Genomic DNA, 27,469 nt, shown 5'->3' with positions numbered 1-27,469 from the left:
GTGTGGAAACAGGCCCTTTGTCCCAACAAGTCCACATGGACCCTCTGAGCATCCCACCCAGACCCCATCCCACTATAACCCACCTAATCTACACATCCCTGAACATTATGGGTGATTGAGCAATGGCTAATTCACCTAGCCTGCACATCTTTGGACTGTGGGACGAAACCCGCGCAGACACGGGGAGAATGTGCAAACTCCACACAGTCACCTACAGTTTAGAAGTGAACGTAGGTCCCTGGTGCTGTGAGGCAGCAATACTAACCACTGACCCACCGTGCTACCCCTTAACAAGTGGCAGCAGTGGGCTATGGACAATTACAGTTCCAGTATAGTTATATGAACAATTAATTTGGAGTACCTGCAATGTTTAAATCCAAGTTGATCATTATAATAATTGTCATAACTTGGTTGCTGTACTGTATGTAGTTCAATATGGTTAATCAGTTTCATAATTTTGCCTGGTCAGTGTTTCCTTGCAGTTTGAAAGGTTTTACCATTTGAGTTGGAAACAATGGCTCACTTCTGGCCAAGTGCTTTGAACTGTACAGAAATACTTAATAATGTGTGGCCATTATTGTTGCTAAAGGCATTTATTGGTCTTTGCAAAACGTATTTCAAAAATATCCTGAAATGTCTTTAAATTCATTTCTAATTAGAAACAAAATGTGGTGAAATATGCAGAATCATTAAGATTTTCATTCCCAAACTGACATTTAAAAAATGTTTAAACTAATCATAGTATGTCAGAGGTAGGTTCTTTACTCAGAGAGTAGTAAGGGCGTGGAATGCCCTACCTGCAAAAATAGTAGACTCGCCCACTTTAAGGGCATTTAAATGGTCATTGGATAAACATATGGATGATAATGGAATAGTTTAGGTTAGATGGGCTTCAGATTGGTTTCACAGGTCGGCACAACATGGAGGGCCGAAGAGCCTGTACTGCGCTGTAATGTTCTATGTTCTAGTAGGATCCTGATAAATGGTTCCATGAAGAGTTTTATAGAAAGCCAAGCAAGACAAAATTATACTTTGAGACATTTCATTATTTAATCTGCAAAAAAATTAAACTAATGGTGCTGAAAAATTTAATAACAGGTACTGGAAATGTACAAATCAATGAATGAATTTTTTTTTTTCTTAAAAAAAAACTCCATAGTTCAGAGGTAACTTTTCAGGTTGTGAATGTTCTGAATCACCCCTGTTCATCAGCCTGATATACACTTTGTCATTCTGTTTGCCTGTTGATTTAATTTCAACATGTCATAATACATTCTGCCTTTTGAAAGGTCAGATTGAAAACGGTTCAAATAGTGAGTTTTGAGGGGAGAATAAAGTTAACTTAGTTCAAGATTACATAATAAAATTAAATTGCAAATTACATGCCCTTAAGTGAAGAAGAATTCAAAGTTACAGCAGAGAATATAACAGCCAGTTCAATTAAGTGGGTTTTTTTTTGTCTGGGATTTGAACTACAAATGTCCAGCTTGTAAAATACAACTTTTCTATAATTTACAATGCATCATTTTTTTTGTTACATGAACAGAAAGAATGAAAACCTGTTATCCAAACCTAATCAAAATGGAATGCTTAACATATTCTATGACATTAACATTCACATTAAAGAAAACTCCCATCAACAGCTGACAATTCTTGAAGGGATTAGTCACTAAACAAAGAACTGGTGAAGATGATCCTCATTTCAAAATGGCTGAGCATGTAAAGTACCAGAGAACTACTGCTGTGCTGTCAGTCATTGATTTTTTTTTATTCCTACGTCCATCATAGTAGTAGAGGTATAATGACTCTTTATCCTGATGAAATAAGGGTTTTAAATGCAACAACCGTAGACAGAAAAATAACTCCCAGTAGACCAATGTATCCATAGGAACCATTCATTCTTTTCTCTGGCACTGTGAAGAAGCAGAGATAAAATAGCTGAACAAAAGTACGCAATCTGATATGAAGTATGGTTTCATTGTGATTGCTAACACTATACAGAAAAAAAAGGCTTGTGTATATTGAAAAGTATGAATACTCAACCAAATGGACATAGGAGTTTCATTTCAGGATGTCCTAGGGTCCAGTGAATTTTATAGCATTTCCCCCAACCTCCCTCTCTCTGTCCCCATCCTCCCAACTTCTTATTTGCAGGCCACTTAGAGCAAGGGGGCAAAGGGTGGACTGTTTAGGGCCTGGAGAGAGAAAAACAGGCCTGGGCAGAGATGAGAAAAGCAAACAGAGTGGGAGAGACAGCAAACACTGATATTTGTATAGATAAAATTATGATCACAAATGCAAAGTCTTGGAAATACATAACCTGTCAGTCAACATTTGTAAAGAAATAAAACGAGTTGTAACTTCTGTTGTATCTGATCAGGTACTGAATGGTCATTCTCGCTAGATTGGGAAAGGGATTGAATCAACAAATATACCATATGGAAAGTGGGATTAAATGAGATATAAACTGCTAGAGGCATAAATAATAAACGACTAAGAGATATACAGGTAAAAATGTGCAAATAATGTGTAAAAAGACAGGAAATGCCATGTGAATGAAAATCTGAGATAGAGGAAAATTATAGAACAACAAAAAATGCTGCAAATAAAACATGAAATTAATACAGGAAGTGCAAGTCATAGTAGAAATAGCAGATATAACACAGTGTTTTATCTCTGACTCCAGCATCGGCAGTTCTTACTATCTCATAGTAGAAATAGCAATTAGTTTTATGTAATTATGAAAAAAGGTTAGGCACTTTGAACAGCTCGAATGAAAAAAGACGAAGTGGAAAAAGAAGGTTTTAAGTAGATACCAAGGTGTGGAGCTGGAGGAACACAGCAGGCCAGGCAGCATTAGAGGGGAAAGCTGATGTTTCGAGTCTGGACCCTTCTTCAGAAATGAGGGAGGGGAAGGGGACTCTGAAATAAAGGGGGGGGGGGGCGGTGATAGAAGGTGGATAGTGGAGCAGATAGGTGGGAAAGACAGACTGGTCAAGGAGGTGAGGATGAAGCTAGTAAAGGTGAGTGTAGGTAGGAAGTCGGGGTGGGGTTTGGTCAGTGAGGTATTTTAAGTAGGGTCTTCAAGAGGAACTGAAGAATCACAAGTGACCTCTGGAAGCTGTTCAAATGTGGGACCTTGCTGGCTTCTAATGCTGCGGAAGGGAAGGGTACAAAAGAGACCAGAGTCACCAAACAACAAGTCTGCTGCATGGGATGGAATTGCTGGGCTGTGTGAGACCTGGTGCACCATAGAAACTGATGAGGAGCAAAAGCACGAAGGAATACATTTAAACATGAGTTGTTCAGAGATTTTTAATGAGAAACTTACATAAAATCAATGTTTTTTGAGAAGGTGGCAAATGAAAATAAATGTCTGTTTATGAAAGCAATAGTCAAGGTTCCATTGAAAAGAACTCTTAAAGGGGCAGCCAATAAGTTTGGACAGGAAAAGAATTTGTTAGGACGGAGGAGCAATAATGGGGAAACAACAAGTACGCATTCAAATCTCTTGAATTTCATCAGTTATTTTGCACAAAAATCACAAAACTAATAGGCCCAAAAGTTAATTGAAAATGCTAATGGAATGTTGGCCTTTATCTCAAGATGGCTGGATATTGAAGGGGTGAAAGCTATGTTACATATTTAGAGCTTCAGACAAACCTGTTTTGCATTGTGTTTGGACAATATTCAGATCTTTTGGGAGCTGTAGTGCAGATTTGACTGAATGATACTGGGACTAAAAATGACTACATTATTAAGGCACAGTACATGGAAAAGGCTTGTATTCCTGTGAATTTGGAAGATAAAGGATTGATCTAATTGAGGTGTTTTAAGAGATGATCAAAGGAATTGATGGGGTAATACAGGTATTAGTTCCTCAGGTACTGGAGTCTAAAACAAGATGGTGTAGGATTAAGATTAGAACTATGTCTTTGAGGCGTGATATCAGAAATCACTTCTTCACATAAGATATACTGTAAATCTCACTGTTGAGGCCAGGTCAATTAAATTTCAAAACTAGTATAATCAATACCTTTGTCTAACAAAGCTTTAAGCATTATGGAACAAGGCAGGTAGATAGAGTTAAAATATAAAACAGCTATGATTGAATTCAGGTATGGAATAGACTTGTGACCCTTTTGTGATGACAACTTTAAATCTGAAGCAGTGATCCACTGGGAAGAATTTACTGAGACTGTGAACTTGAATCATCATCATTTCTAGGGCCTGTCAAACTCAGCACCCATTTTCACCCCACCCTCTGCAAAATTCTGGAGCAGCTGGCTGAAAGGCCACCTTCTGGAATGCTGTTCAGTTAAGCATGGTGGGCCGGTCCCAAGGGTGATAGGCCTAATTGGCGTGCCTACAGCCCTGGAAAGATGGCATACTTGCTGCTCTTTGAGAGGCACCATTAGGCTACCTCCATCATTTGGCACCTGCTGAAAAGGTTAGATTTCAATTAATAGAAATCTGATTGCAGCTGCAAGGGTTTCCCCAGACATAGATTGGGTGGCAGTAGTAGCAGCTATGGCTCACTGATAGTGTTGGCTATGGCAGGAGATTAATACATAAGGCCTTGTAGACCAACTGCTGGCAAGCTGCCATGCTTGACCTACATCAGGGAACCCATCCACTACTGGGAAGATCTCAGTGGTGGCCCCAGTCAGCTCAGAAGTGGGCATTTAATTATGGAATATTGACCACTCACTATGCATCTCAGAAATACCTCCCTGTCCTGACTCAAAGCTCACTCAAAAAAACCTGGAAGATTCCATCCACTGATTTGATTTGATTTATTATTGTCATGTACTGAGATACAGTGAAAAATATTGTTTTGTGTGCTATCCAGGCAAATCATCCAGACAAAAGTAAATCATTGAGAGCCAGTGTAGATCAGAGAGAACAATGATCTCTGGGAAGCAATACTTGATGCCTGTACTCTGTTCAGAATCTGAGTTTTGGAAATTTTACAGAGAAAATGTCACCAAGAAAAGCATTCTAATAATTGACGCCAAAGGTGAGAAAGTCAGAAATGAGTTTCAGCTTCAGATGGATTGAGTGGAGGTAAGTGAAGTTGCTGAATGGAAGTAATTGTTCTTGTCTGTCATTAAAGGCTTGTTTTGGCTGTTAGCTCATCTATGGCTGTTGGTCAGGATTGTCAGTTTTCTAAAGCTAGCACCAAGAATGCTGAGGAAATAAAACAGGAACATTTCAATTGAGTAGAGAGGGGTGGTATGATGGGAGACTCAGGGAAAGGGCGCTTATGAGCAAGGGTCAAAATATACCCCACCCAACAGCTCTTCCAGACAATTGCTCAATGACTACTTTTTTTGTTCTCTAGCTCATTCATTAAATGAGATGTGATCATGTATTAACAGTATCTCCTGTATTCGTGTTGACAAACAGCGTATTTGCACTCTCACGATCATGGAATTAGAAAACTTCAATATCTTCAATTATTATCACTCCATCGTTAAACTTAAAGCTACAATACACAAGAAAAACTTTAACTTCCTATACACGACAATACTGGCTCAAGACAACAGGCATAAATTAGCAACAAAAGCTTTTCTTTTTATCAAAACGGCTCACATACCCCATAAAGAAAGCAAATTAATTTGCAAAGAATTCATTACCTCAATGACTTCATGTTTCCATGGTTGCCAGTTAGCCGAGTATTGCTTTGTTGACAGGTTTAAAGCTCTGCTTCCCTTGATAGACACTATCCCCTTTGTTGCCACCTACTTCCCCCACATCCACCTTGAAGGCATTCACTTTTTTTCCCATCTCCTCTTCCTCCCCAGCCTTGCATTTTTCCTATGGTCTCACCAAACCTGGATCACCACCACTCACCTGTTCACTGCTGCTCCAATGCAAGTGATCACATTAGTAGCAAGTAAGCAGCCTGCAATGGAGGTACAGTTCTTTTCAAAATTTCTCAATTTCACATACGAATGTGATTTTTCTCTGGTCATGAACTGAATTTTGTGTACTTAGAGCATTGCTTGCTGGGTGGCATGGTAGCTCTGTGGTTATCACTGCTGCCTCCCAGCATCAGGGACCCAGGTTTGATTCCACCCACGGATAACAGTTTGCATGTGGAGTTTTCCCTGGGTGATCCAGTTTCTTCCCACAGTCCAAAGATGTGCAGGTTAGGTGGATTTGCCCGATTAAATTGCACTGTATTGTCCAGGGATGTGCAAACTAGGTAGACTAGGAATGGGAAGTGCAGGATTATGGGGTGGGTCTGGGTGGGATGCTCTTCAGAGGGGCGGTATGGACTCAATGGACCAAATGGCCTGCTTCCATACTGTAAGGATTCTATGAAAGCCATAGATTCTGGGTTGTCCAGGTGTTGGTGAGACCAGAGGCCTGGGTCAGGAGATTTGTTTGTGAGGCCAGAGATCTGGAGGCGGAGGAGCTTGATAATCATCAACTTAATGAAAGAATTGCCCAACTACAAAACTATGCTCCTCACACAGTTCCATGTATTGATACTTCCCTTATGATTTGCCTTTCAACCGCACGGATGCTCTACATGTTGCCCCTCCACACTGCTCCCATCACACGTACACCCTTCTTCCCAACCACCTCCACTCAGATCCTCTTTCCAATGCCCCTCCCTAGACTCATGCAACAGATTCTCTGCTGAATCTCCCTCTCAACCCATTCAGCAACCCCATTTCCCATCCCCTATGTCCCATCTCAAAAGTCTACTCACCAATCTGCTGCCCCATTACTAATTCAGTAGTCCGTCTGCCTTACACCACCACCCCCCCGCCCTAACATCCCCAGCACTGCTCCTGGGCCCCTGCATGAGACACAGACCTGCTGGGCCCTGTAGCCATCCACCCATAGAACCCTGCAGGTTTGGCAACAATTTAACCCTCGTCTGGATTCAAAAGTACAGTACCAACCAGTCAGTCCTTCTGGTGGCTGAGTGGGCAGTGCAGCATATCCACTTGTACAGACACTAAAAATATTTGGGCAAAAGCAAAAGGAAATCGGCCAGACATTTCCCAGGACAAATTAAATCCCAGAAAGCAAAAACATGGGACCCGGGGCAAACCATAAAACTACAGGTCATCCTGGTTAGCATATTTTCTTCAGTATGTAACTGAAGCATTTAATCAAGAAAATTCTACATAAGCTAAAAGGATGCCATGTGTTTTGATTGACAAAGACACTTCTGGCTTTTCTGTTGTTGAACTTTTCCTGTTAACTTACATTCTAGTTTGTCTAATTTGGTATTGTCTGCCTCCATATCAGAAAATAGGGTCAGATGTTTAGTATTTTATTACTACATTGGAAAGGTTACCCTTCAGAAGAAACATAAACTGTTTACATGTTTTAGTGAAATACGATCAATTTGCTGTTCATTTGAAACAAAAATAGAAATTGTTGGAAAAATTCAGCAGGGCTGGCAGCATCTGTGGAGAGAAGTCAGAGTTAATGTTTTAGGTTGAGTGACTCTTTCTCTGAACTGTTCACCTAATTTCTGTAGTGGAAATGGCAGATGCACTTACATTGAACCATACAATTACTTATTGCCAATGGAGGAAATGATATTTTTCTGAGGGACACTGAGTTATTATGATCTGAAATGTACTGTCAGAAAGGGTAATAGCAGCAGATTCAATAGTAGAATTCAAAAGATAATTGATTAAAGAAAGATATGACAGGGTTGGGATTAAGGAGAAAGTGAGAGGGGTTAATTGAATAGCTCAACAATGAGTTGGCACAAGCATAATCGACCAAATGGGCTCCTTCTGTGCTGGATCATTCTACAATACACATGACCCTTCTCTCCCATTAATCCTATGATACATATAACGGATGTTGATATGCATTTAGCTTCTTCAATATAAACAAAGAATAAGAAGGGAATTTGAATAATACGCACCTCCTGAGTAATATCCCCATGCATATGTAAATCGACTAGTTACCCAGATGATGCCAAGCAAAGAAGCACTGATCTGTGAAATATTAAATAAACTAGATTATGTCATTATTCATTGCATGCAATATGAATTAATATTAAGAAAGTGCAATGAAGTATATCTTAATGAAATACAAAAGTCAGTTGAAAATACTTCCCAAACGAGGCTTGTCTAAAATTAATATTGTCTCTTCTGGTTGTTCCAAATGTCATTGCACTTCAAAGCATATAAAGTACTTTGAGATGGTTTTCAAGGTGTATCCCAATGTCATACAAATTGTAGAATGCAGGAGAAACTTCTTTACCCCAAGTTTATAATAATGTTTATATACAGTAACATAGTTTTTTTTAAATCAGACAGCGCACATTCTGATTTGCCCATGGTCTGGGGGACAGAAAGTATTAATTTTAGTTGTTTCCAGGGAGGGGAAGAAGAGTCACTACTGTAGTAACATTTCCCATAGTGAAAATGAGGCATGCTAGTTTGAGTGACAATGAACATTAGGAACATGAGGAATGCATTTTTAGTGTGCTGAAGTTAGGTGAATCAGTTCATTAAAGGATGAATTTTTTTGACAGAACTGCATACAGAAATAAGAATAAATTACATATTTAAAGAAAAATGTTTGTGGAAACACCTGCATAATACATAGAAACTCATGAATCTTAGCTCTATGGATAAGAGTTAAAGAGCTATGAAACTGTCAGTAATAATGGGATGAGTTGCCTTATTGGCTAAAAGGTAGCATGAAAAATAATATTTCTTTGAGTTATCATCTCCTTACCCTTACCGGATAAACAACTCCAGCTATCAGTTGGAAGATCAACCATTGAGGATATATCTCCACCGTACTTTGATGTGCTCGTTGGATACAGTTGAATAATGGATCCTTATCACTGTACATGTCTGGATACTGGAAGGAACTATTATGCATTATTACCAAGTTAATGAATGACTGCATGGCTGAATTTCAGAACTCTTATGAATGTTTCAGCTTTAAATGTCCGTTGTTAAAGACAGTCAATAGGAAATTAATCCAAGTAAATAATAATCCAACTAAACAGATCAAAGCTTTCCAGAAATGCTTCAAATTACATTGCACAGTTCATATACATTTTAATGATGAAATTAAGAATTCAAAAAATATCTTCCAATTAAAATTCTTTCCCTCAACCCTAAAATTAACAATTCTTCTTGTTGCAATCCACATGGAGGAACTATAAATCAAAGTAACCAAAAGTAATTGAACATGCCCAAAATGAAGAAATTTCCTACAAGAATTCACTCTTCACAATGTTTTCTTTGAATATGAATCCCAATCAATGTAAATTAAAATTGAATTAATGAGCATGTGACACTTCAACTAAAATGGTAAATTTCATTTTAAATAATCAAGTAAAGTTATGTAACAATAACATCTCAGTCCCTGATTTGGCAACTTTTGGAAAACAGCCAACTCTTTAATGGTCTCTAAGCTATTCACATCACTTCTCAGATTTTAACTACTCAGACAGTATATCCATGAGCTTTCCTTTCTTTTATGCCAACATCTCTTTCTGAGAGTGATTTGCTCTTCCCCACACAAGAATTCTCTGCTCCTCTTTCTGTCTCTATCTGTTTATTCTTTGTGTTTGCATTTGAGCCTTCACCCACCCATAGGTTCTCTGCTTTTAGCTCCCCTTTGTGGCTGCAGCTGTCTGCCAGCTGCAGAGGTTCCTTCTTAACTTCCTTTTTGTTGGGACTGCTTCCAAGTTAAGGGTCACTGGGTCATATGGGTCAGTATTCCTTATTATTCATGAAAATTACAACTGATCCCTTTACAGTTGATGCAAACTCTTAAAAGTCCCTTTCAAATATTATTAAAAAGAATTACAGATTTCTTGGGCATGTTTTTATAAGATTACAAATTTTCCTTCCAGCACTGCTTCTGGATCAAAGTTTAGCGCACTGTGAAAATTGCAGTAGCCCTGTCCTAACCTACAGTACACCAACTACTACTGGAAGAGCAGTCAAGTCGGCAGAAATACAATAACAGCCCCTTAAATGCATAACTTGAGTTTCAACACCAAATATTACCAAAATAGAAAATTTCTATAACTGTTTCTTAGACAGCCTAACACGTAAAATTCCTGAACTTATGATCCTTTGTAAACAATTATAAACAATTGGGATACAAAGGGAATTTACTCTTTTGAACTGTAATTTATTTTATTCTTTTGCAGAATGTGGGGATCACTGGTCAGACCTCCAATTATTCCTTATCATTTTTTGCCCTTGAGAAGGTGGTGGTTAGCTTTCTTCTTGAATTGCTGCAATCCATGTAGCATTGATACATCCACAGATGAGATGACAAGTTGTTGGAGCTACAATGCAGAATTACATGGTGTGGAGCTAGAGGAACACAGCAGATCAGGCAGCATCAGAGGAACAGGAAAGTCGATGTTTCAGGCTGGAACTCAGTTCTGATGAAGGTTCCCGACCTGAAACGTCGACTTTCCTGCTGCTCTGATGTTGCCTGACCTGCTGCGTTCGTCCAGTTCCACACTGTGTTGATTCTGACTCCAGCATCTGCAATTTTTGCGAGCTCTATGCAGAATTACGTGCCAGCTAATCAGCAGAAGCTGCATACAACTGACAGACTCAAGCCATCCCACAACCATGGATCGGAACAAATCTCTGCATGCACTTGCAGACAAGAATGGTAGCGAGTACTTAAACAATTGACAGGAGGAGGGGTGTTCATGAGTTTTCCCCATCCTCAAACCAAAATATGAATGCAAAATAAAAGGTTGAGGCAATTCGAACCGTCTTCAGCCAGAAATGCTAAATGTATAATCCATTTCAGCCTCTTCCTAAGGTTCCTAGAACCATAGAAGCCAATCTTAAAACAGTTTGATTGATTCCACATGATATCAAGAAATGGCTGAATGCTTTAGGTACTGCAGAGGCTATGGTCCATCCAACATACCAGCTGCAGAACTAGATGTGCTTCTAGCAAAACCATTTCAATACAGCTACAACATAAACATCTACCTGACAAAGCGAAAAATTTGCCAAGTATATCCTGTCCACAGAAAGCAGGAAAAATCTATTTACCAACTCATCAGGCTAGTCTCAAACTGTGCTTAAAGCAACACTCTCATCAATTTAATCTACATCGGGACCATTTGTTCTAAGTCCTCTCCACAGCCTAGCTCCAACCATGGACAAAAGAACTGAATTGCGGAGCTGAGATGAGAGTGATTTCACTTGGCACAAAAATATGATGTATTGTGACATCAGGAGTCAATAAGAATCATGTGGAGAATTCTTCACTGGCTGAAATCATACCTACAACAACTTTGGGGGCTAATCAACTCAGCCTCAGGATATTACTCAGAGTTCCACATGACAGTATTTTAAACTCAACTGTCTTCAGCTGCTTCATCAATGACCTTTCTGTCCACTGTAAGGTTAAAAATGAAGAAGTTCACTAATTATTGTAGTGTTCAATTCTATTTTCAACTCCTCAGATAATGAAGTAGCTGTGTCCTCCTGCTGCAAGACATTGAGGTTTTGGGCTGTTAAGTAACAAGAGACACTTTTATTTTATATTGCTTCCTAGGATGTAATTTTCCATCCATTATTGCCCTTGGGAAAATGGCAGTGAACTGCCTTCTTGAACCTCTGCAGTCCAAGTGGTGTACGTCCTCAATGTTGTTAGGAAGGGTTCCAGGTTTTTGACCCAATGAAAGTGAAGAAAAAGCAACATGGTCCCAAGTTAAGGTGGTGTGTGCCTTGGTGGGGAATTATAGTGACAGGTGGAGTTTAACTATCTAAGATTACAAAGAGATCTTGATCATTTGGGTCAATGGGCTGAGGTGTGGCAGATGAAGTTTAATTTGGATAAATGTGAGGTATTGCATTTTGGCAATGCAAACAAGGACAGGACTTGTACAATTAATCATAGGGCCCTGGGTAGTGTTGTAGAAAAGAGAGACCTAGGGGTTCAAGTACATAATTCTTTGAAATTTGTGTCACAAATAGACAGGGTGATCAAGAAGATGTTCAGCACTTATGCCTTCATTGCTCAGACCTTTGAGTATAGCAATTGGCACATCATATTGAGGTTGTACAGGACACTGGTGAGGTCTCTTCTGGAGTACTGTGTGCAGTTCTGGTCACCATGTTATAGGAAGAATATTATTAAACTGGAGAAGTTTCAGAAAATATTTACCAGGATGTTGCCAGGAATGGAGGGTTTGAGATATAAAAATACACTGAAAGACTGGGACTGTTTTCACTGGGAGGTTGAGGGGTGACTTCATTGAGGTTTATAAAATCATAAGGGGCATAGATAAGGCAAATGACAAGGGTCTTCTCCCTAGGGTTGGGTAGTTCAAAACGACGGGGCATATTTTTAAGGTTGAGAGGAGATTTCAAAAGGACATGAGGGGCAACCTTTTTTACACAGAATGGTTTGTGTGTGGAATAAAGTGCCAGAGAAAGTGGTGGCTGCGGGTACAGTTACAACATTTAACAGACATTTGGATAAGTACATGAGTGGGAAAGGTTTGCAGGGATATGGGCCAAGTGCAGGCAAGTGGGCCTTGTTTATTTTGGGAATATGGTCACCGTGGACTAGTTGGACTGAAGGGTCTGTTTCCATGCTGTATGATTCTATAACTACTTTTCTTGATATCATAGTGGAATCCCGCATCACCAAGACATATAAATACTGTGTCCACAAGAGCAGACATAAAGATGTATTTTCTGTGACAAGCAACGTACTTGCTTACTTCCCAAAGCTTTTCCACCATCAACCAGGCACAAGAGGCTGATAAAGGGCTGCTTCCACATCGCAGTATTTGTGACAAACAGGAAATTATTTTATTTTCACTTAAAGTTTTCTGTTCACCTAATTTCACCCATTTTCTTGTTGTTAATTATAGCTAGTCAGCTGTAATTTAATCCACTCCCACAGACCTTTCACCTGAACAGTAGTTATGTTCCAATGAAACATCAGTTTGTTTTTCCTGAATTATTCTGAAATTATCAGTCACATACTTTGAAGAAAATAGATTTGCAATTTTTTCTATTAAGATTTTCTAAGGCTGTAACTACTTGAAGGGACATCTGAGGTGTACAGGATTATGACAATTCTAGAAGAAGCAAACAAGGAAAAGCTTTTTCCAATAGCAGGTGATACAAGGACTAAAGGGCAGATTTGTGGTTTTGACAAGAGATGTAAGGGGGACATAAGGAAGAATCATCTTATTCAATGTGATAATGACCTAGAACCTGCTGCATGAAGATTGGGATGATCAATCATTTCAAATGAAATTTAGATGAGCATTTTTAGGAAATAAATGTGGGAATACAGCAAAGAAATGAGACTGACTGGAGTCCTACCGAGAGCTGTATATAACATTGCCTCGTCATATATAATCACACTATGATTGGATAGATTCTTGAGTTCTATCATTGGAAGTTCAGTCAGAGACTATGGACCAGAAACCAAAAGGTCACCTTTCAAACCAGAGGCTGTTAGAAAATACTCGGTTTTTTAAATTGCAAATCTCCTGAAATAATCATGGGTGAAATAATACATTAAAAAAATACATAGGATTCAGCAGAGATGAATTAAAAACAAAGTGACAGGCCATAACCAGGCGATAATGGGCAGGAAAGTGGACACTTTATCCTGGTTAGAGCCCCATTATAACGATCAGGGTGTGATGACAGTAAAGCTGGCGAGTGAGGCCTGTGCTGATGGTGCAGAGTCTCCCTCCTTTACCTTGACCTTGTATTTCTTCCTGGCAAGGCCCACTTTCATTCCCAGGTAAGCCAACATGATCCAGCTGTAGATAAACACCAGGATCACATAGCCGAAGTGCGGGTGTATGAGTTGGTTCGAGTGGGGCTGAATATTCTGGGTGGGAACGTATTGCATTAGAGACGGTAGGGCCACAAGCGACTGGCAGAGAGGTTCCCCTGGAGGCTCGAACCAACGGCGTCAGAAACCGAGCCCCCGGGGTAAGGGGATGGGGAGGGATGGAGGGGGAATGGGGGTTGGAAGAAGCCGGCCGTCAGCGACCCCTCTCTCTCTGACAGTGGTACTGCAGCTCCTGGAGGACCGATCCCGGCTAACGGGCTTTGGGAGGTGTCAGGTCTGAGGAAGGGGACAGGGACAGCTCTGCCAGTCCAATCCACCCTGAGCGGCTCCACTGAAACATACTCATGGGAGGCACTAAAATAGCTCGGATGCTGATTCTGAAGAAGTCACATATTACACTCGAAACGTTAAATGTTGCTTTTTTTTCTTGGTCTCTCTGCACACATCTGCAGGTTGGCCCCAGCATTCCCTGTTCTTAATGATATGGGACATACTTTCAAAAATTATTTCATAAATACATTTTATACATAAAAACAAAATCTTTGCAAGCAGACATAGTCACAAATGCAGTTCGGTGTTGTGCAGTAGCATATCAAGGAAACAAAAATATTTTGAGTTTGAATCTATCCAAAAATACTAAGGACATCCCTTACAAATACACGACTATATTTACATGTATTTGAGGCACTGAGGGACGTACAGATGAGCAACATAAGAATGTGCACGATGGCGAGAGTGGGTTATTTTTATGCAGATTCATTGCCACGTGAGCCTTTATTTTGTGTAGACGCACAAAAAAAAAACAGAAAAACACGACCCTAATTAAAGGATGGAGAATCATAGGCACTGTTGGCAGAGAGTGAGAATCCATTTAGGGCAGGATTCTCGGGAATTTGACTTTATTGTTGTTATGCGTAGTCACTAACTATTTGCCTCTGTAGTCCGTCTTGGGCAAGGTGGGTGTGCAATCATGTAATGCTAATGCTTGCTCTTTACCTATTATATATCCATTTTTATGTCACCTGTTGCAAACGTAGGTTTTCGTGATTGTTTGTGTATGTCACCACAATAAGGAAGCAGTATTGTTGTTTACTGCTACGTATTGGGTCAACCAGTTAAATTGTTGTTGTTGTCAAATGCTGCGGAAGAGGGACGTGTGGGCCAAGAAAGTGATCGTTGATCAATTCAGCAAGGGAATCGACAGTTATCAGGAGTAGATGAGAATTTGGAATTCGAAACACTATTAGATCAGTCTTTATTTTATTCAGAGTAGGCTCGAAGGGCCGAATAGGCTTCTTCTGCTCCTATTTTGTATGCACTTTATTTTTTTAAAAATAGGAGATCAGTAACCTAAAACATCACTCCCTGGATTTCAGTGTAAAATTCAAATAAAGTTTTTAAAATACAAATGGTGTAATAACATTTTTTGAAATGAAAGAGGCTGTCTGACCAAAAGATTAATAGAAAACCCAAGTTTCGAGCAGAATTTACAGCCAAAGCATTGACTTCCTGGTTCCTTCCAGAATTTTCTGCGTATTTCTAGTTTCAGACGTTCAGCAAGTGCAGCATTTTAGACTCCCCCGCATTCTTTGGTGATTGACAGTACGTTTCACCAATCGGGCGTCGAGTTGCCGGCGGCGGCGCGTGCCACACTGTGACTGACAGCTGTATTAACCAGTAGGAAGAGGGCAGCTCTCTGTTCTATAGGCTACTACTGCGTTCAGTCCCCAAACAAACGAATGGAGACCGCGATCGCTGCGCATTAGCCAATGAGAGGGAGGTGAAGGCGGGTTCGCGGTGACGGTAGGTTATAAAAAGGGCGAGATAGCAGTGTTCGCTGCAGTAAGAAGATGGTGGTTGTAAGTGAGCAGCGGCGTTGCAGCAGTCCAGACTCATCCAAGAGGCAAGCCGGTGATTATGATCAGTGAGTCCTTTTCAGAACACGAAGGAGCCCGAGCATCAAAATGACTTTAAATAGAAAACTTGTTGGGGAGATGTGGGGGTGATCTCATTTCATAAAACGGTTTAAAGTGTCGGTTCTGGGTGTGTCGTAGTTTTGACCAACTGGTGAAATGAGATCGTTTGATTTAGGATCGGGATTAGAACCAGCGATTCTGTTGTGTCGAGTTGTCGGGGTTTGTGGCGGATGAAGGCCATTATTTATTTATTATCAGTTCTGAGGAAGGGTCACCGGACCCGAAACGTTAACTCTTTTTACCTTCACAGATGCTGCCAGACCCGCATGAGCTTTTCCAGCAGCTTTGTTTTTGTGATCGTTATTTAGGTTGCGTCGCCAAATAAAGGGTTGATGTCAATGCGGTTGGTGTCAAAGTGTCCATGGGTTGGGCTGCTGGAGGAGTGGGAGAGAGGGACCAAAGTGTCAGTGGGTTGGGCTGCCGGAGGAGAGAGAGGGGCCAAAGTGTCAGTGGGTTGGGCTGCCGGAGGGGAGAGAGGGGCCAAAGTGTCAGTGGGTTGGGCTGCCGGAGGAGAGAGAGAGAGGGACCAAAGTCAATGTGCATCTTTTTAAGAGTACATTTTAGAGCAATTGTAGAGGTTTTTCAAGCAAGCTTGTGTTTACAGTTTTATATTGCCATAATCAATATGCTTAGCCTGTTGTTTCTTTTGTTAAAGCTACTTTAAATTGTCAACCCTAAACATTTTCATTGTTTTAGTTTTCTGCTGGGAAATGAGATGCTGTGTTTCTGCACAAGTGTTCATACTGGTGAAAGACAAGTCCTGGGACTCATTGTTGATCAGCAGCTCCACCCTCTGGCCAATTGAATTTCTTAAGCAGTGGAGAATTTTCCAGAAAGTGATTAATTTACCATAGGGTGGTGATGTAGCTGAGCAAAATAGGCACTTGCCTTTTTCCTTTAGGTTTTAAGGTAACTACTAATTTCTCAAATGAATAGAATAAAAATGCAATGTAATAGCAGCTTGCATCATATGATGTAAAACATTACAATATGCTTCACCAAAGTAATCTCAGAATACAAAAGCTGAATCGGATAGTGGAGGAGATGATAGGATTTAGGAAATGTGGAGCTGAGATCATTAAAGGCATCGGTTAAAGGAAGGGCAGGGTGTGTATATTGACAATGTCATGAAACTTGAGTAGTTGCTTCTGGTTTCTGATTAAAATAACTCTTCATTTTGAGCCTTTGGTTGATCTAGAGCCAATGAAAATATTACTCGTGAGCAGTCTCAGATGTAACTTAATTTAAAATGGCATGAAGCTTCTGGAAGGGTTTTGGCTTTACTGTGTTAAAATCTTGTTTTGCTCATGTTCTGTTGTTACATTGAATATAATTCCAAACCAAGTATTTTTTGTGTTAACAGGCTAAATGCCAGTGATTTTTCCTGGGAAAAAATGGAAGAGAAATCCAGCTATGGTAAGTCTTATAGTTTTCTTACATGTTAAATTTGTTACGTTAGTTATAATTGAAAATCAGTGAGCCCAGCATTCCATAATGCCTAAGAGACAAACAATGCTTGGAGTTTGGGAATGCTATTATTTTACGTTGTAGACAATCAGTATTGATTTGAGTGAATCATTGGTCATGCAGTGGCTAGGTTTCATTCAGAGTATGAATTTAGTGTTTTTCCACTTCAGGTTAATGTGTGGAACTGCAGTGAGGTATTTGAGAGCTTACCATTATTTAGCATTGCTAATAGAAATGAAAGTGTGTTTGTAACTTACTCATATCAACAGCACAAAAACATGAGTGTGCTTTCAAAAAATACTAATTGCAGTCTCAAAATGTCTCCTGATTATGGAGCAGAGGTTAATGCTGACTGAAGGGGTCGGTTAGTTCATTTGGCTGGATGGTTGGTTTGTGATGCCAGTAGCATGGGTTCAATTCCAACACCATTGAGGCTACCGTGAAGTACACTCCTCAACCCCTCCCCATTCCTGAGGTAGGGTGACCCTTGGGTTAAATTTATCACCAGTCATCTCTCACTAATGAGAGAGCAGCCAGTGGTTTGATAAGACTATGGCAACTTGCCCTAGTTTTTAATGCTGATGGCTGTAACACTGGTCAGCCCTAGTGCATGGAGCTCAAATGTCTGGTATCGTCAATGTAGAGAACTTTGGTTCGACCCCATTTGGAATACTGCATACAGTTCTGGTTGCCACATTACCAAAAGGATGTGGATGCTTTGGAGAGGGTGCAGAGGAGGTTCACCAGGATGTTGCCTGGTATGGAGGGTGCTAGCTATGGAAGAGAAGTTGAGTAGATTAGGATTATTTACATTAGAAAGACGGAGGTTGAGGGAGGACCTGATTGAGGTCTACAAAATCATGAGAGGTATAGACAGGGTGGATAGCAAGAAGCTTTTTCTCAGAGTGGGGGACTCGATTACTAGGGGTCACAACTTCAAGGTGAGAGGGGAAAGGTTTAAGGGAGATATGCATGGAAAGCTCTTTATGCAGAGGGTGGTGGGTGCCTGGAACGCGTTGCCGGTAGAGGTGGGCATGATAGTGTCATTTAAGATGTATCTAGACAGATACATAAATGGGCAGGGAATAGTGGGATACTATCCTTGGAAAACAGGCGACAGGTTTAGATAGAGGATCTGGATCGGTGCAGGCTTGGAGGGCCGAAGGGCCTGTTCTGTGCTGTAATTTTCTTTGTTCTAGATAAATGCACCTGTGAATCACCTGGGCAATGTTTTGGTGTAGTGACATAACATATCACCAAAATATGCAGTACCTGTTAAAAACACTTGCCCACTTTAAAATGCACAACTGGCAAGAAGAATATATTAAAAAGTGGGATTTCATTGTTCATCTAAAACACTGGTGATTGCCTCTGGGTGACTTCAGTCACCAAAAATTGAGGTGGAAAAACATTGGATGTTGCTTTTTAAATGATCACATGTTGAAACTGTCCCATCAGATAAATTTTCTGCCCTTAATGGAGAAGACTAAAATTGAAAATGTTATTGTTATCTACACTGAGTTTAAAATTTTAAAATTTCTTTAATTTTATACTGAAGTTTTAACTTCCAAACTTAGAAGGAAAATGTAGTTTAAAGTTGAATCGCAACATATGAAACTTGTATACAGCTTCTGGAAGGATTACGATGGGTTGGGGAAGGTACGGCAGAGATTTAAAATGGGTTGAGGAGGGTACAGCATAGATTTACAATAATGACGCCCGAGAAGATTGGCAAGTTCCGTGGGCAGTGAAGAGATGTTTCCCGTGGCACGTAGGCCAGTAATTGGAGAACAGAATTATGATCTGTAAACCCTATCTGACTGGTGGAAATAGATTTCATAGAAAATTTCAGCAAATAATTTGATATATGCAGTCTTTAAATTTGAGGGAGAAAAGGTGCGTAGCAATGGAGAAAGTCAGGAAATAGAGTTGAATTATAGAATCCCTACAGTGTGGAAACAGGCTCTTCGACCCAACAAGTCCACACCGACCCTCCGAGCATCCCACCCAGATCCATCCCGCTATAACCCACCTAATCTACACATCCCTGAACACTGGGTAATTTAGCATAGCCAGTCCACCTAACCTGCACATCTTCGGACCATGGGAGGAAACCCACGCAGGCACGGAGAATGTGCAAACTTCACACAGACGGTTTGTGGAATCAAACCTGGGTCCCTGGCGCTGAGAGGCAGCAGTGCTAACCACTGAGCCACCGTGCCTCTTTTAAAGCACTAGCATAGTTGTGGTGTACTGAACAACTACCTTCTTAATTATGTGCTTTGCTACAGTAATTAATACTAGACCCTTAAGTTTGATCTTAATAAAATGGAAAATAGCAACGCATGAAATTGATTTATTCCACCATGTACTAGATTTTATTCTTGTGTAATTGTGTTCAATATGATTAGCAAAAAGTTTGTTTACTTCATTCTAATGTGTTTATTGATCCATTAGGTAAACAGAATTTACAACAAGTGTGTGATAATGTTCTTAAATCGAATTCAAAAACTGAGCAGGTGATGGAGAAGGACATTGAGATGGATTGTGAATCTGATGGATGCAATGCCCAAGAACCGAAAACTGAAAATACATTTGCTGTGGATGAATTGAGACTTATTTCTCCTTGCCAGGGAACGGAAAAGAATCAGAGAATGTCCCGTTCCAGAATGGTTGCTATCAAGAGGTCTAAAGACTCCAGATCGAGTTCTGTATCCTCTTCAAGCAGTTCCCGATCTGGTTCAGTGTCATCTTCAGGCAGCTCCCGATCAAGTTCTGCATGCTCTACAGGCAGCTCCCGGTCAAGTTCAATGTCATCATCTGGTCTTTCCCGTTCGATATCAGTATCATCCTCAGAAAGGTCGCAGTCAAGTTCAGCATCATCAGCAAGCTCCCGATCGAGCTCAATGTTATCTTTAGAGCGGTACGGTTCAAGTTCAGATGATGTCTCTTTCTCTTCAAGAGGCAGATATGTATCACGGAAGAGGAACTACAGAAGATCAAGACGAACCTGTTCAAGGTCCCGGTCTAGAAGCTGGTCACGGTCTTGTTACCGAAGATCCAGATGTCGAATGTCTTACCGGTCACCGCAAAGATACAGGTCTAGATCCAGATATTCTAGGTCATACCGAAGACCAAGATCCAGCTTGAGGTACAGAAGGTCCAGGTCCAGATCGTGGTCTCGGTCCCCATCCAGATTCCGGAGTGGTTGCTATGGCTTTGCATACAGAACACGACCACGATCCCACCAAAGGAGCCGAAGCAGATCGAGGGACAGATCTTTCCACTTAACACAAAAAGGTAGTTGACTTTTTTGAACAGGTGCAGCATGTTTTCAGAAGAATGGGAATATAATAATCTGGTCACAGTATCTCTAAAAAGTGGGTCTCCTAAAATACCGACAAATCCTACGAAACGAGAGCAATTTATAAATGCCATAACGTGCAAACGTTTGAATTTGCAGGGTACTATTGAAGTTAAATAGCATTAGATTGGTCCATTAGCTAATGGCAGTGGATGTTGGAACAGGATTGGTTTGTTTGGCAAATTCGCAAATATTGCAGCATGGCTGTTGCAAAACAATGTACTGTTTGTTGATTTCTAAACAACACTACAGTGTTTATTCTGCCTTTCAGAATTTGGGAGAAATGGCACTCGGTCACGTGACATCTCTAATAAAATAAAGACCTTGGCCAATTGTTTTTGAGTCCTAGGTAATCTACGTGATCTGGTATTGTACTTAGTTGCGGGGCCTCTGACTGCTCATTGTGTGCTGTGTTAGCCAAACGCAGGAAGGTGTTTAATATCTTCAGGGCAGTCAGTTGGTCTGGGGATGTAGCAGCAATATTTATGAATACTACCTCAAATGTCAGTGCTGTTTTCAGTTCTTTTAAATTGTATCTGTTGTGATTTGGTACTGTTATTGCCTGTCAGCACTGTGTTTAATCCAAGTTAAGTTTTCAAAAGCTTGAAGAATTGCAGCCTAAAATATATTTTTTTTTGTTTCAGATAAACAGAAGCTACTTGAAATAGCAAAGGCAAATGCTGATAAATTATTGGGAAAGGGTAGCATCTGCTTGCCTCCTAGTTTGAGGCCTGCCAGTCCTCTCAACAATGAGAGACTTTTTGAAATGAAAACTAACAGCAATGCAGTGAAAGCACTGACCAGAAAGGTGAGTGGTAGACTATTTATGTTTAATAAATTGTTTTAACTGCATGCCTGTGTCAAAGCAAGTGTTTTCTATATAGTTATTTGAGCAGTTCTCACTTGTACAATGAATTGATCTTTTTAAAGTGGCTGTTGTCAATTTACCCACGTTGTGACATTCTTGCCGATTGATGTTCCTGCGGTGAGATGGAATACATTGTGGGTTGTAACCCTTTTCAACTCAACCATTGTTGCAATGGTTTAATATCTAAATTACTGCTTGATAAAGAGACCACTTTTATTCACACAACTGTGCAAGAAATTGCCACGTGAGCTATTCTTAAAAAGCAAAAGCAGAAATTATACCATGCTGTATGGAAAAGAAACAATTTACACTTGCATTGTGCTTTGTGACTTCAGGTTTCCCAACGGTTTTATAGCTAATTAGTACTTTGTGTACCTTTTTGTAATGTACAGTAATCATTAAAGTCTGTAGCTTGTCAACGTCATTCAAACATTTCCCATATATAAAAACTAAAGTTGGTTTGCGTGACTTGATTTATTTCTGTTTTATAGAAGCCTTGAAATGGACTGCACTTCTTGAAGATATGAGGTGGTATCTTTGTATCTGCGTGTGTGCAGTGTTTGGGGGCAGCTAGGCCAGTATAAAATGATTAAAGGACAATTGGCTTTCAGATATTCCATGTTATAAATGAAACCGGGGCATCATATCACCACTACCAAATATTAAGTGGGAAAGTTGCTTAGGATTTTTGTGTATTGTTAGTACATTAGTTTTTGAGGTTGTAGACTTGCTCGCTGAGCTGCTGTTTGATTGCAGACGTTTCGTCACCCTGCGAGGTAACATTGTCAGTGTGCCTCCAGTGAAGTGTTGCTGTTCTGTCCCACTTGTTTATATGTTTTGGTCTGCTGGGGTGGTTGACATCGTTCCGATTTTGTTTTTCAGTGGTTTGTATATCACAATCTGCCGTTACCTTCACAACACCACAAAAGACTCAACATGGCCAGAAACACTAGTCACCCTACCATACGTCGGAGCCATATCAGGTGACCACAAGACTACTGAGACCCCTCGGTATCAGTAGTGCACAAACCAACAACCACCCTACAACAGCTACTGATGAACATAAAGGATCCCATACCCACAACCAGTAAAACCAACGTAATATACAAAATACCAAGCGAGGATTGTGAGAAACATTGCATAGGCCAAACTGTGAGAAAATTGGCTGTAAAGATACATGAACACCAACTAGCCACCAAGAGACATGAGCAGTTCTCACTAGTCTCTGTATACATGGACAAAGAATGACACAATTCAACTAGGACAACACATCCTTAATAACACAAGCCAAACAGACATGCCAGGGAACTCCTGAAGGACTGGAATTCCAACTGGAACTCCATCAACAAACACATTGAACTGGACCTGCTATACAAATCACTGAAAAACAAAACCAGAAGTGATGCCAACCACTCAAGCAAATCAAGCATGTAGGTAACAAGCAAGATTGAACATGAATGCTTCAGCAGAGGCACACTGACGATGTTACCTTGCAAGGTGACGAAACATCTGCAGTCAAACACACCGGTTCGGTGAGCAAGTCTACAATCTCATGCACAACACGAGCTACAAATCTTCTCAAAAACTTTAAACATTAGTTTTTGTTACATTTCCTGTGACTAAGAGATGAGCTATTTGGCTCTGCTCCTGGGTAACCCTATAATTAGTTACCTGCCCACCATTAATATGTGGAAGGATAAACCAGTGTACATAAACTACTTTTACTGCTCCTCCTGTTTTTTGTTTATTGGGTCAAGGAGCTTCGTGATCTGTCAAGCCAGAAGTATGGTCAAATGGGCAACTAAGGAAAATGTGGTAAGCTAGGTCTCTGTCTTGCCACTAAGAAGACAAGGCAGCACAGTATGTTGTTCTTTAATATATTGTATTGCCTCTTATAAAAGGAAATTTTTCCTGATGTATCATTATTCTGACGTCCATGGTATTTAGTCCAGTATGTTGATGGTGATATCAGCAGGTGCATCATTTCTTCACGACCAGTATTTTCAGAATCATTATTGTTTAGAAATATTGTCAGAATTTTTTTTAACGGAAATGTAACTAACTACATAGAATACAAAGCGCAGAAATGGTGATTCTCCCCAAATAGTCTGTGGTTGTTCATAGTCCACGAGTCTTCTGCAGTTCTATTTACCTCATGTCTGCCTTTCAACATAATCTTATGTTCCCTTTTTTCTTATGTACTCATCTAGTTTATTTTTGGAATCTGTTTGAGGTTGACCACTTGTAATAATTTCCACATTCTAGACACACTGCCATACAAGATCTCTCCTTTTTCTATTGAATGCATTCATTCACAAGCAAAAATGCCCTCTATCCTGTCCAAGCTTTTCATTGTTTTAAAAACCTTTTATAAAGTCACTTTTCTTCTAAAAATAAAATCCTTAAATCTTTCTTGCACCATTCTTGAATATATCTTTCACACTTCAGTTTGTGTCCTTTTATCGTGTAGGGTCTCAGATGGTACACCATACTGTCCCTCATGTGGCCTGAACGGGATCCTGTACAAACTTAACGTTACTTCATTACTTTCAATTATGTACCTTTAGAAATTGATCCCAGCATTTTAATTGTTTTACTGATATGCATGGCTGCTTTCGATTGCTCACCTGTATCTCTAGATCTGTTTAGGCTTCTACCCTATTCAATTTCTTATTTTCTAAGGTGATGGGTTTTTTAATATCAGTGTACAGCTCCTCTTTTGCCACTTATTTGTGCAGTTTACAAGTTTTCTGATGTATCCATATATTTAGCATTCTTCCTGTTTATGCCCTCCAGTTTGGAATTATCCCAAATTTCAATATTTACTTTCTCAAGTACATTGTTTGTTATGAATAATAATGGACCCATCTTTTGTGGAGCATCACCTTTTTCTGCTGTGGTGTAACCTGAATAATACAGTTTTTTTCTTACTCTTGTTTTCTATTTTTAGCCAATTTTCTATTCATCCACCAGTTTATTTCATGATTCCACCTGCTCCCTGGCCTTTGTTACAAGCCTAACTGAGTGGTACCTTATCAAAGGTATTTTGATTCCTGGGAAATATTAAAGAAATGCCTGATTTTGTTTAAGTACTGTAATAGAATCTCAAGTGTTGAGTATTCCATAAATATATACCAAATCAATAAAGCCCAGTTTAATTTAAAATAGATTTGCAGTGTATTTGCAATGGATGCCCAGATAATTTAAGATGTTGTGCACTATTATCAATGGTTCAAGTCACCCAAGTAACCTCGAATACCAAAATATTCTCCAGCAGATGAAGTTTGTTTCAAAATGTTGGCATCATTGTGGCTATGTTCAAATGGAGCCCAGACAGTCTGTCTTTTAAGGGGATTAGGATTGCCTGTCTCCTTGTTCTGAGCAGGTCTGTGCCCACAGTTTTATACTAGATTGACAATTTAATTTTGGCAACATGTAATCTGATGAAAGTGGAAAGGTTTTGAGTTGTCAGTGTTCTTTCATGGTTGAGATGGCGATGTAGTGAGGAGGGGACTTCAGTTTCAATGTGTCCATGTTGCACTTGACCTTGGAGTGCTTGGTCTGATACTGGGTCCAAAAGCATTTGGCGCTCACTTGGTGGAGGAGTGCAAAACAATATGACTCTACAATGCTTTATGCTATAATTCTTTACCCGACAGAATTTACTTCACAAACTAATCCCTATGGACTAGATCAGAGTTAAAAGTATTAAATTTTCCAAATCAGGACTAATGTGTTTGCGTCAGTTCCTTTGTGCATTGCAATGTCTCAAGTTGATCAATATTATACTTTGACTTTCTTTGTAATGTGAGAAATCATATTGCAAATTCACTTCCTCCTGACGCTTTACTAGATGCTGCTTTTGGAGTCAGTATTGATCATGCTTTACAGCTTTGCTCTAGGATTTTCTTGTCCTCATAACTTATTCACTGTGTTCCAGGAAGTTTTGAATATCAGATCTTTGCCGAAGAAGAGACCAACAGTTTTTGAAGATAAGTTTATTGGCTTTTATAGCCTAGAAAATATACCTTATCAACAGCTGCATACAGTTCTACATTTGTAGTAGAGATTAACATGTTATTGAAAATGCTCAGAAGCATTTTGAGCTCTGAAGTTGAAGTTGTCATTGAAATGACAAACATTCATTGGGAATTCACATTGATCTGACCCATTGATTATATTGAAGGTAGTCAATACCTATTCAGTTTGATCAGTGGATCAGATATTTTGGAATTTTTATCATTCTAAGTCTCATTCTTGTAACCTTGGGTCAGCATGATTTAAGGTTTGATGCCCTCTATACTGTTAATTGTTTTGGTGAAATCTTACAGAACGAGTGTCAAGCCAGAAGCAACAGTAGCAACTTTACTGCAAATTCTACCACATCAGGTAGAACAGTAGTGTCATTTATTACTCAAAACCCAATGCTTTAATGTTGGATCTGTCCAACCAGTGCTAAAAATGCTTCATTCAGAAGGGACTGCCTGATGTGGGTCAAAGTATAATATGTTGGCCACATTTAAGATTAACCTGTAGATTTTCTGTATTTTTGTGCAGGAATACAAAAAAGAAGCTGAAGATGATGAACCACTTCAGAAATTAACCAGTGCCTCTTCAAGAATTGAAACAAACCACTGGATAGCTTTCAGTGTTAAAGTAAGTAATAGATGATAAAATGTTTACTGCATTATTTCCCTCTTGGCCATCCTTTAAATTTAGTGTTTGTAAATTCTTGCCAAAGGAAATGTGTATAGCTGAAGTTTGCAGCACCTTGCCAAGTACAGTCTGTAGCTGTTCTTCCTGCTTTGATGTTACACTAGCGTGCTATCTGCTGCTTTGTTTACCAGTTTTTTTATTGGTTTCCATCCTGTGAACATTTTTGATTATGCATTAGTACATTATAGTGTGACTGATCAACTAACGTTGATGCAAAACTGCCTTGTTGAGATGGCTTCAAACTTGTACCATGCTTGCTACTGTGACATAATATATAACTTGCTGAAATACCAACCTACAATCCAAAGATAGTAGGAACTGCAGATGCTGGAGAATCTGAGATAACAAGGTGTGTAGAGCTGGATGAACACAGCAGGCCAAGCAGCATCAGAGGAGGAGGAAGGCTGACATTTCGGGCCTAGACCCTTCTCAAGAAGGGTCAGCTTCCCTGCTCCTCTGATGCTGCTTGGCCTGCTGTGTTCATCCAGCTCTACACCTTGTTATCTCTTAACCTACAATCCAATTCAGGTTACAATTGACCTGAAATAATGCTGGCATACTCATGCCCTTGTGAATTTAAATTATTATTCAGTCAATATCTGTAATGCTAAGCTAAATTTTTGCAGTTCTAGTTGCTTTTGGCAACTACTACAAATATGTTTATTCTTTTGCAGAATACAGTGGCAAAACCATTGAATCAAAAAACAGCAAACACTTCTAGAGAGTCTCCTGAACACAAGCGGAAAGGAAGCCCATATGGACAGTGGGTACTGGTACATAATGGCCGCAAGAACACTGATAAAACGAAGACTTGTTGAGCACCTTTTTAAAATGTTTAAAAATATATATTTTTGTATATAAGACCAATTATTCTGATCCTGAAAGAAATTTAGTTGTGCAGAATATTGTGATAACACTCCGCTTTGTGAATCATGTACCATTAGCTTTAGCTTAATCCTAAGTTTTCTAGCTTTTGTGAAAGTTAACATAACTGGACTAACCTTCATGAGTGGATCAATGTATATAGCAGTTGTGTGGACAGATGTTTAGGTTGTGACAGTTACATGCCCAGTGAAATGCTATATTTCTGAAATAAGTTGCTGTTTTGCAGGTAAGATACTGGCGATTTTACCCAAGATTTCAGGTGGGACTTTATATTGTTTTTGCAAAAAATACTTTCTTTTGTAGATATTCACTGTTTTCCAAAATTCAATAAAGGTAATTTGTGAATTTAAAGGTAATTTGTGAATTTAAATTGTT

At 39.7% G+C, this 27,469-nt stretch overlaps 2 protein-coding genes across 16 annotated transcripts; one reads left to right on the top strand and one right to left on the bottom strand.

The window, feature by feature from the left end:
- Positions 1 to 1,025: 1,025 nt before the first annotated feature.
- Positions 1,026 to 13,971, bottom strand: mgst3b (microsomal glutathione S-transferase 3b). Of its 2 annotated transcripts, none has more exons than XM_020518681.2 (4): positions 13,720 to 13,971; positions 8,734 to 8,856; positions 7,907 to 7,979; positions 1,026 to 1,913 (listed from the first exon to the last, which is right to left on the bottom strand). In XM_020518681.2, the coding sequence occupies exons 1-4, from the start codon at positions 13,873 to 13,875 to the stop codon at positions 1,810 to 1,812; spliced, it is 456 nt and encodes a 151-aa protein (XP_020374270.1). In that variant the 5' UTR covers positions 13,876 to 13,971; the 3' UTR covers positions 1,026 to 1,809. The 2 variants fall into 2 exon arrangements, with proteins under 2 accessions (XP_020374270.1, XP_048448285.1); XM_048592328.1 differs by lacking the exon at positions 13,720 to 13,971 and adding an exon at positions 12,714 to 12,828.
- A 1,675-nt stretch (positions 13,972 to 15,646) lies between these two features.
- rsrp1 (arginine/serine-rich protein 1) lies at positions 15,647 to 27,445 on the top strand. Of its 14 annotated transcripts, none has more exons than XR_007261230.1 (7): positions 15,647 to 15,742; positions 17,158 to 17,210; positions 19,719 to 20,561; positions 21,270 to 21,433; positions 22,376 to 23,308; positions 24,444 to 24,534; positions 25,434 to 25,485. XR_007261230.1 is itself a non-coding variant. In XM_020518673.2 (6 exons), the coding sequence occupies exons 1-6, from the start codon at positions 15,669 to 15,671 to the stop codon at positions 27,025 to 27,027; spliced, it is 1,377 nt and encodes a 458-aa protein (XP_020374262.1). In that variant the 5' UTR covers positions 15,647 to 15,668; the 3' UTR covers positions 27,028 to 27,445. The 14 variants fall into 14 exon arrangements, 7 of the variants coding, with proteins under 7 accessions (XP_020374262.1, XP_048448283.1, XP_020374264.1 ...); XR_007261233.1 differs by lacking the exon at positions 22,376 to 23,308 and adding an exon at positions 21,985 to 22,021; XR_007261227.1 differs by lacking the exon at positions 24,444 to 24,534 and having other exon boundaries at positions 25,434 to 25,883.
- The last annotated feature ends 24 nt before the right edge of the window (positions 27,446 to 27,469 follow it).

This window comes from Rhincodon typus, unplaced genomic scaffold (assembly GCF_021869965.1).
Source record: "Rhincodon typus isolate 14 unplaced genomic scaffold, sRhiTyp1.1 hic_rhity00001015, whole genome shotgun sequence".
Lineage (NCBI taxonomy): Eukaryota > Metazoa > Chordata > Chondrichthyes > Orectolobiformes > Rhincodontidae > Rhincodon > Rhincodon typus.
The sequence above is the reverse complement of the archived record's forward strand: the minus strand, read 5'-3'. Positions and strand labels throughout refer to the sequence as shown.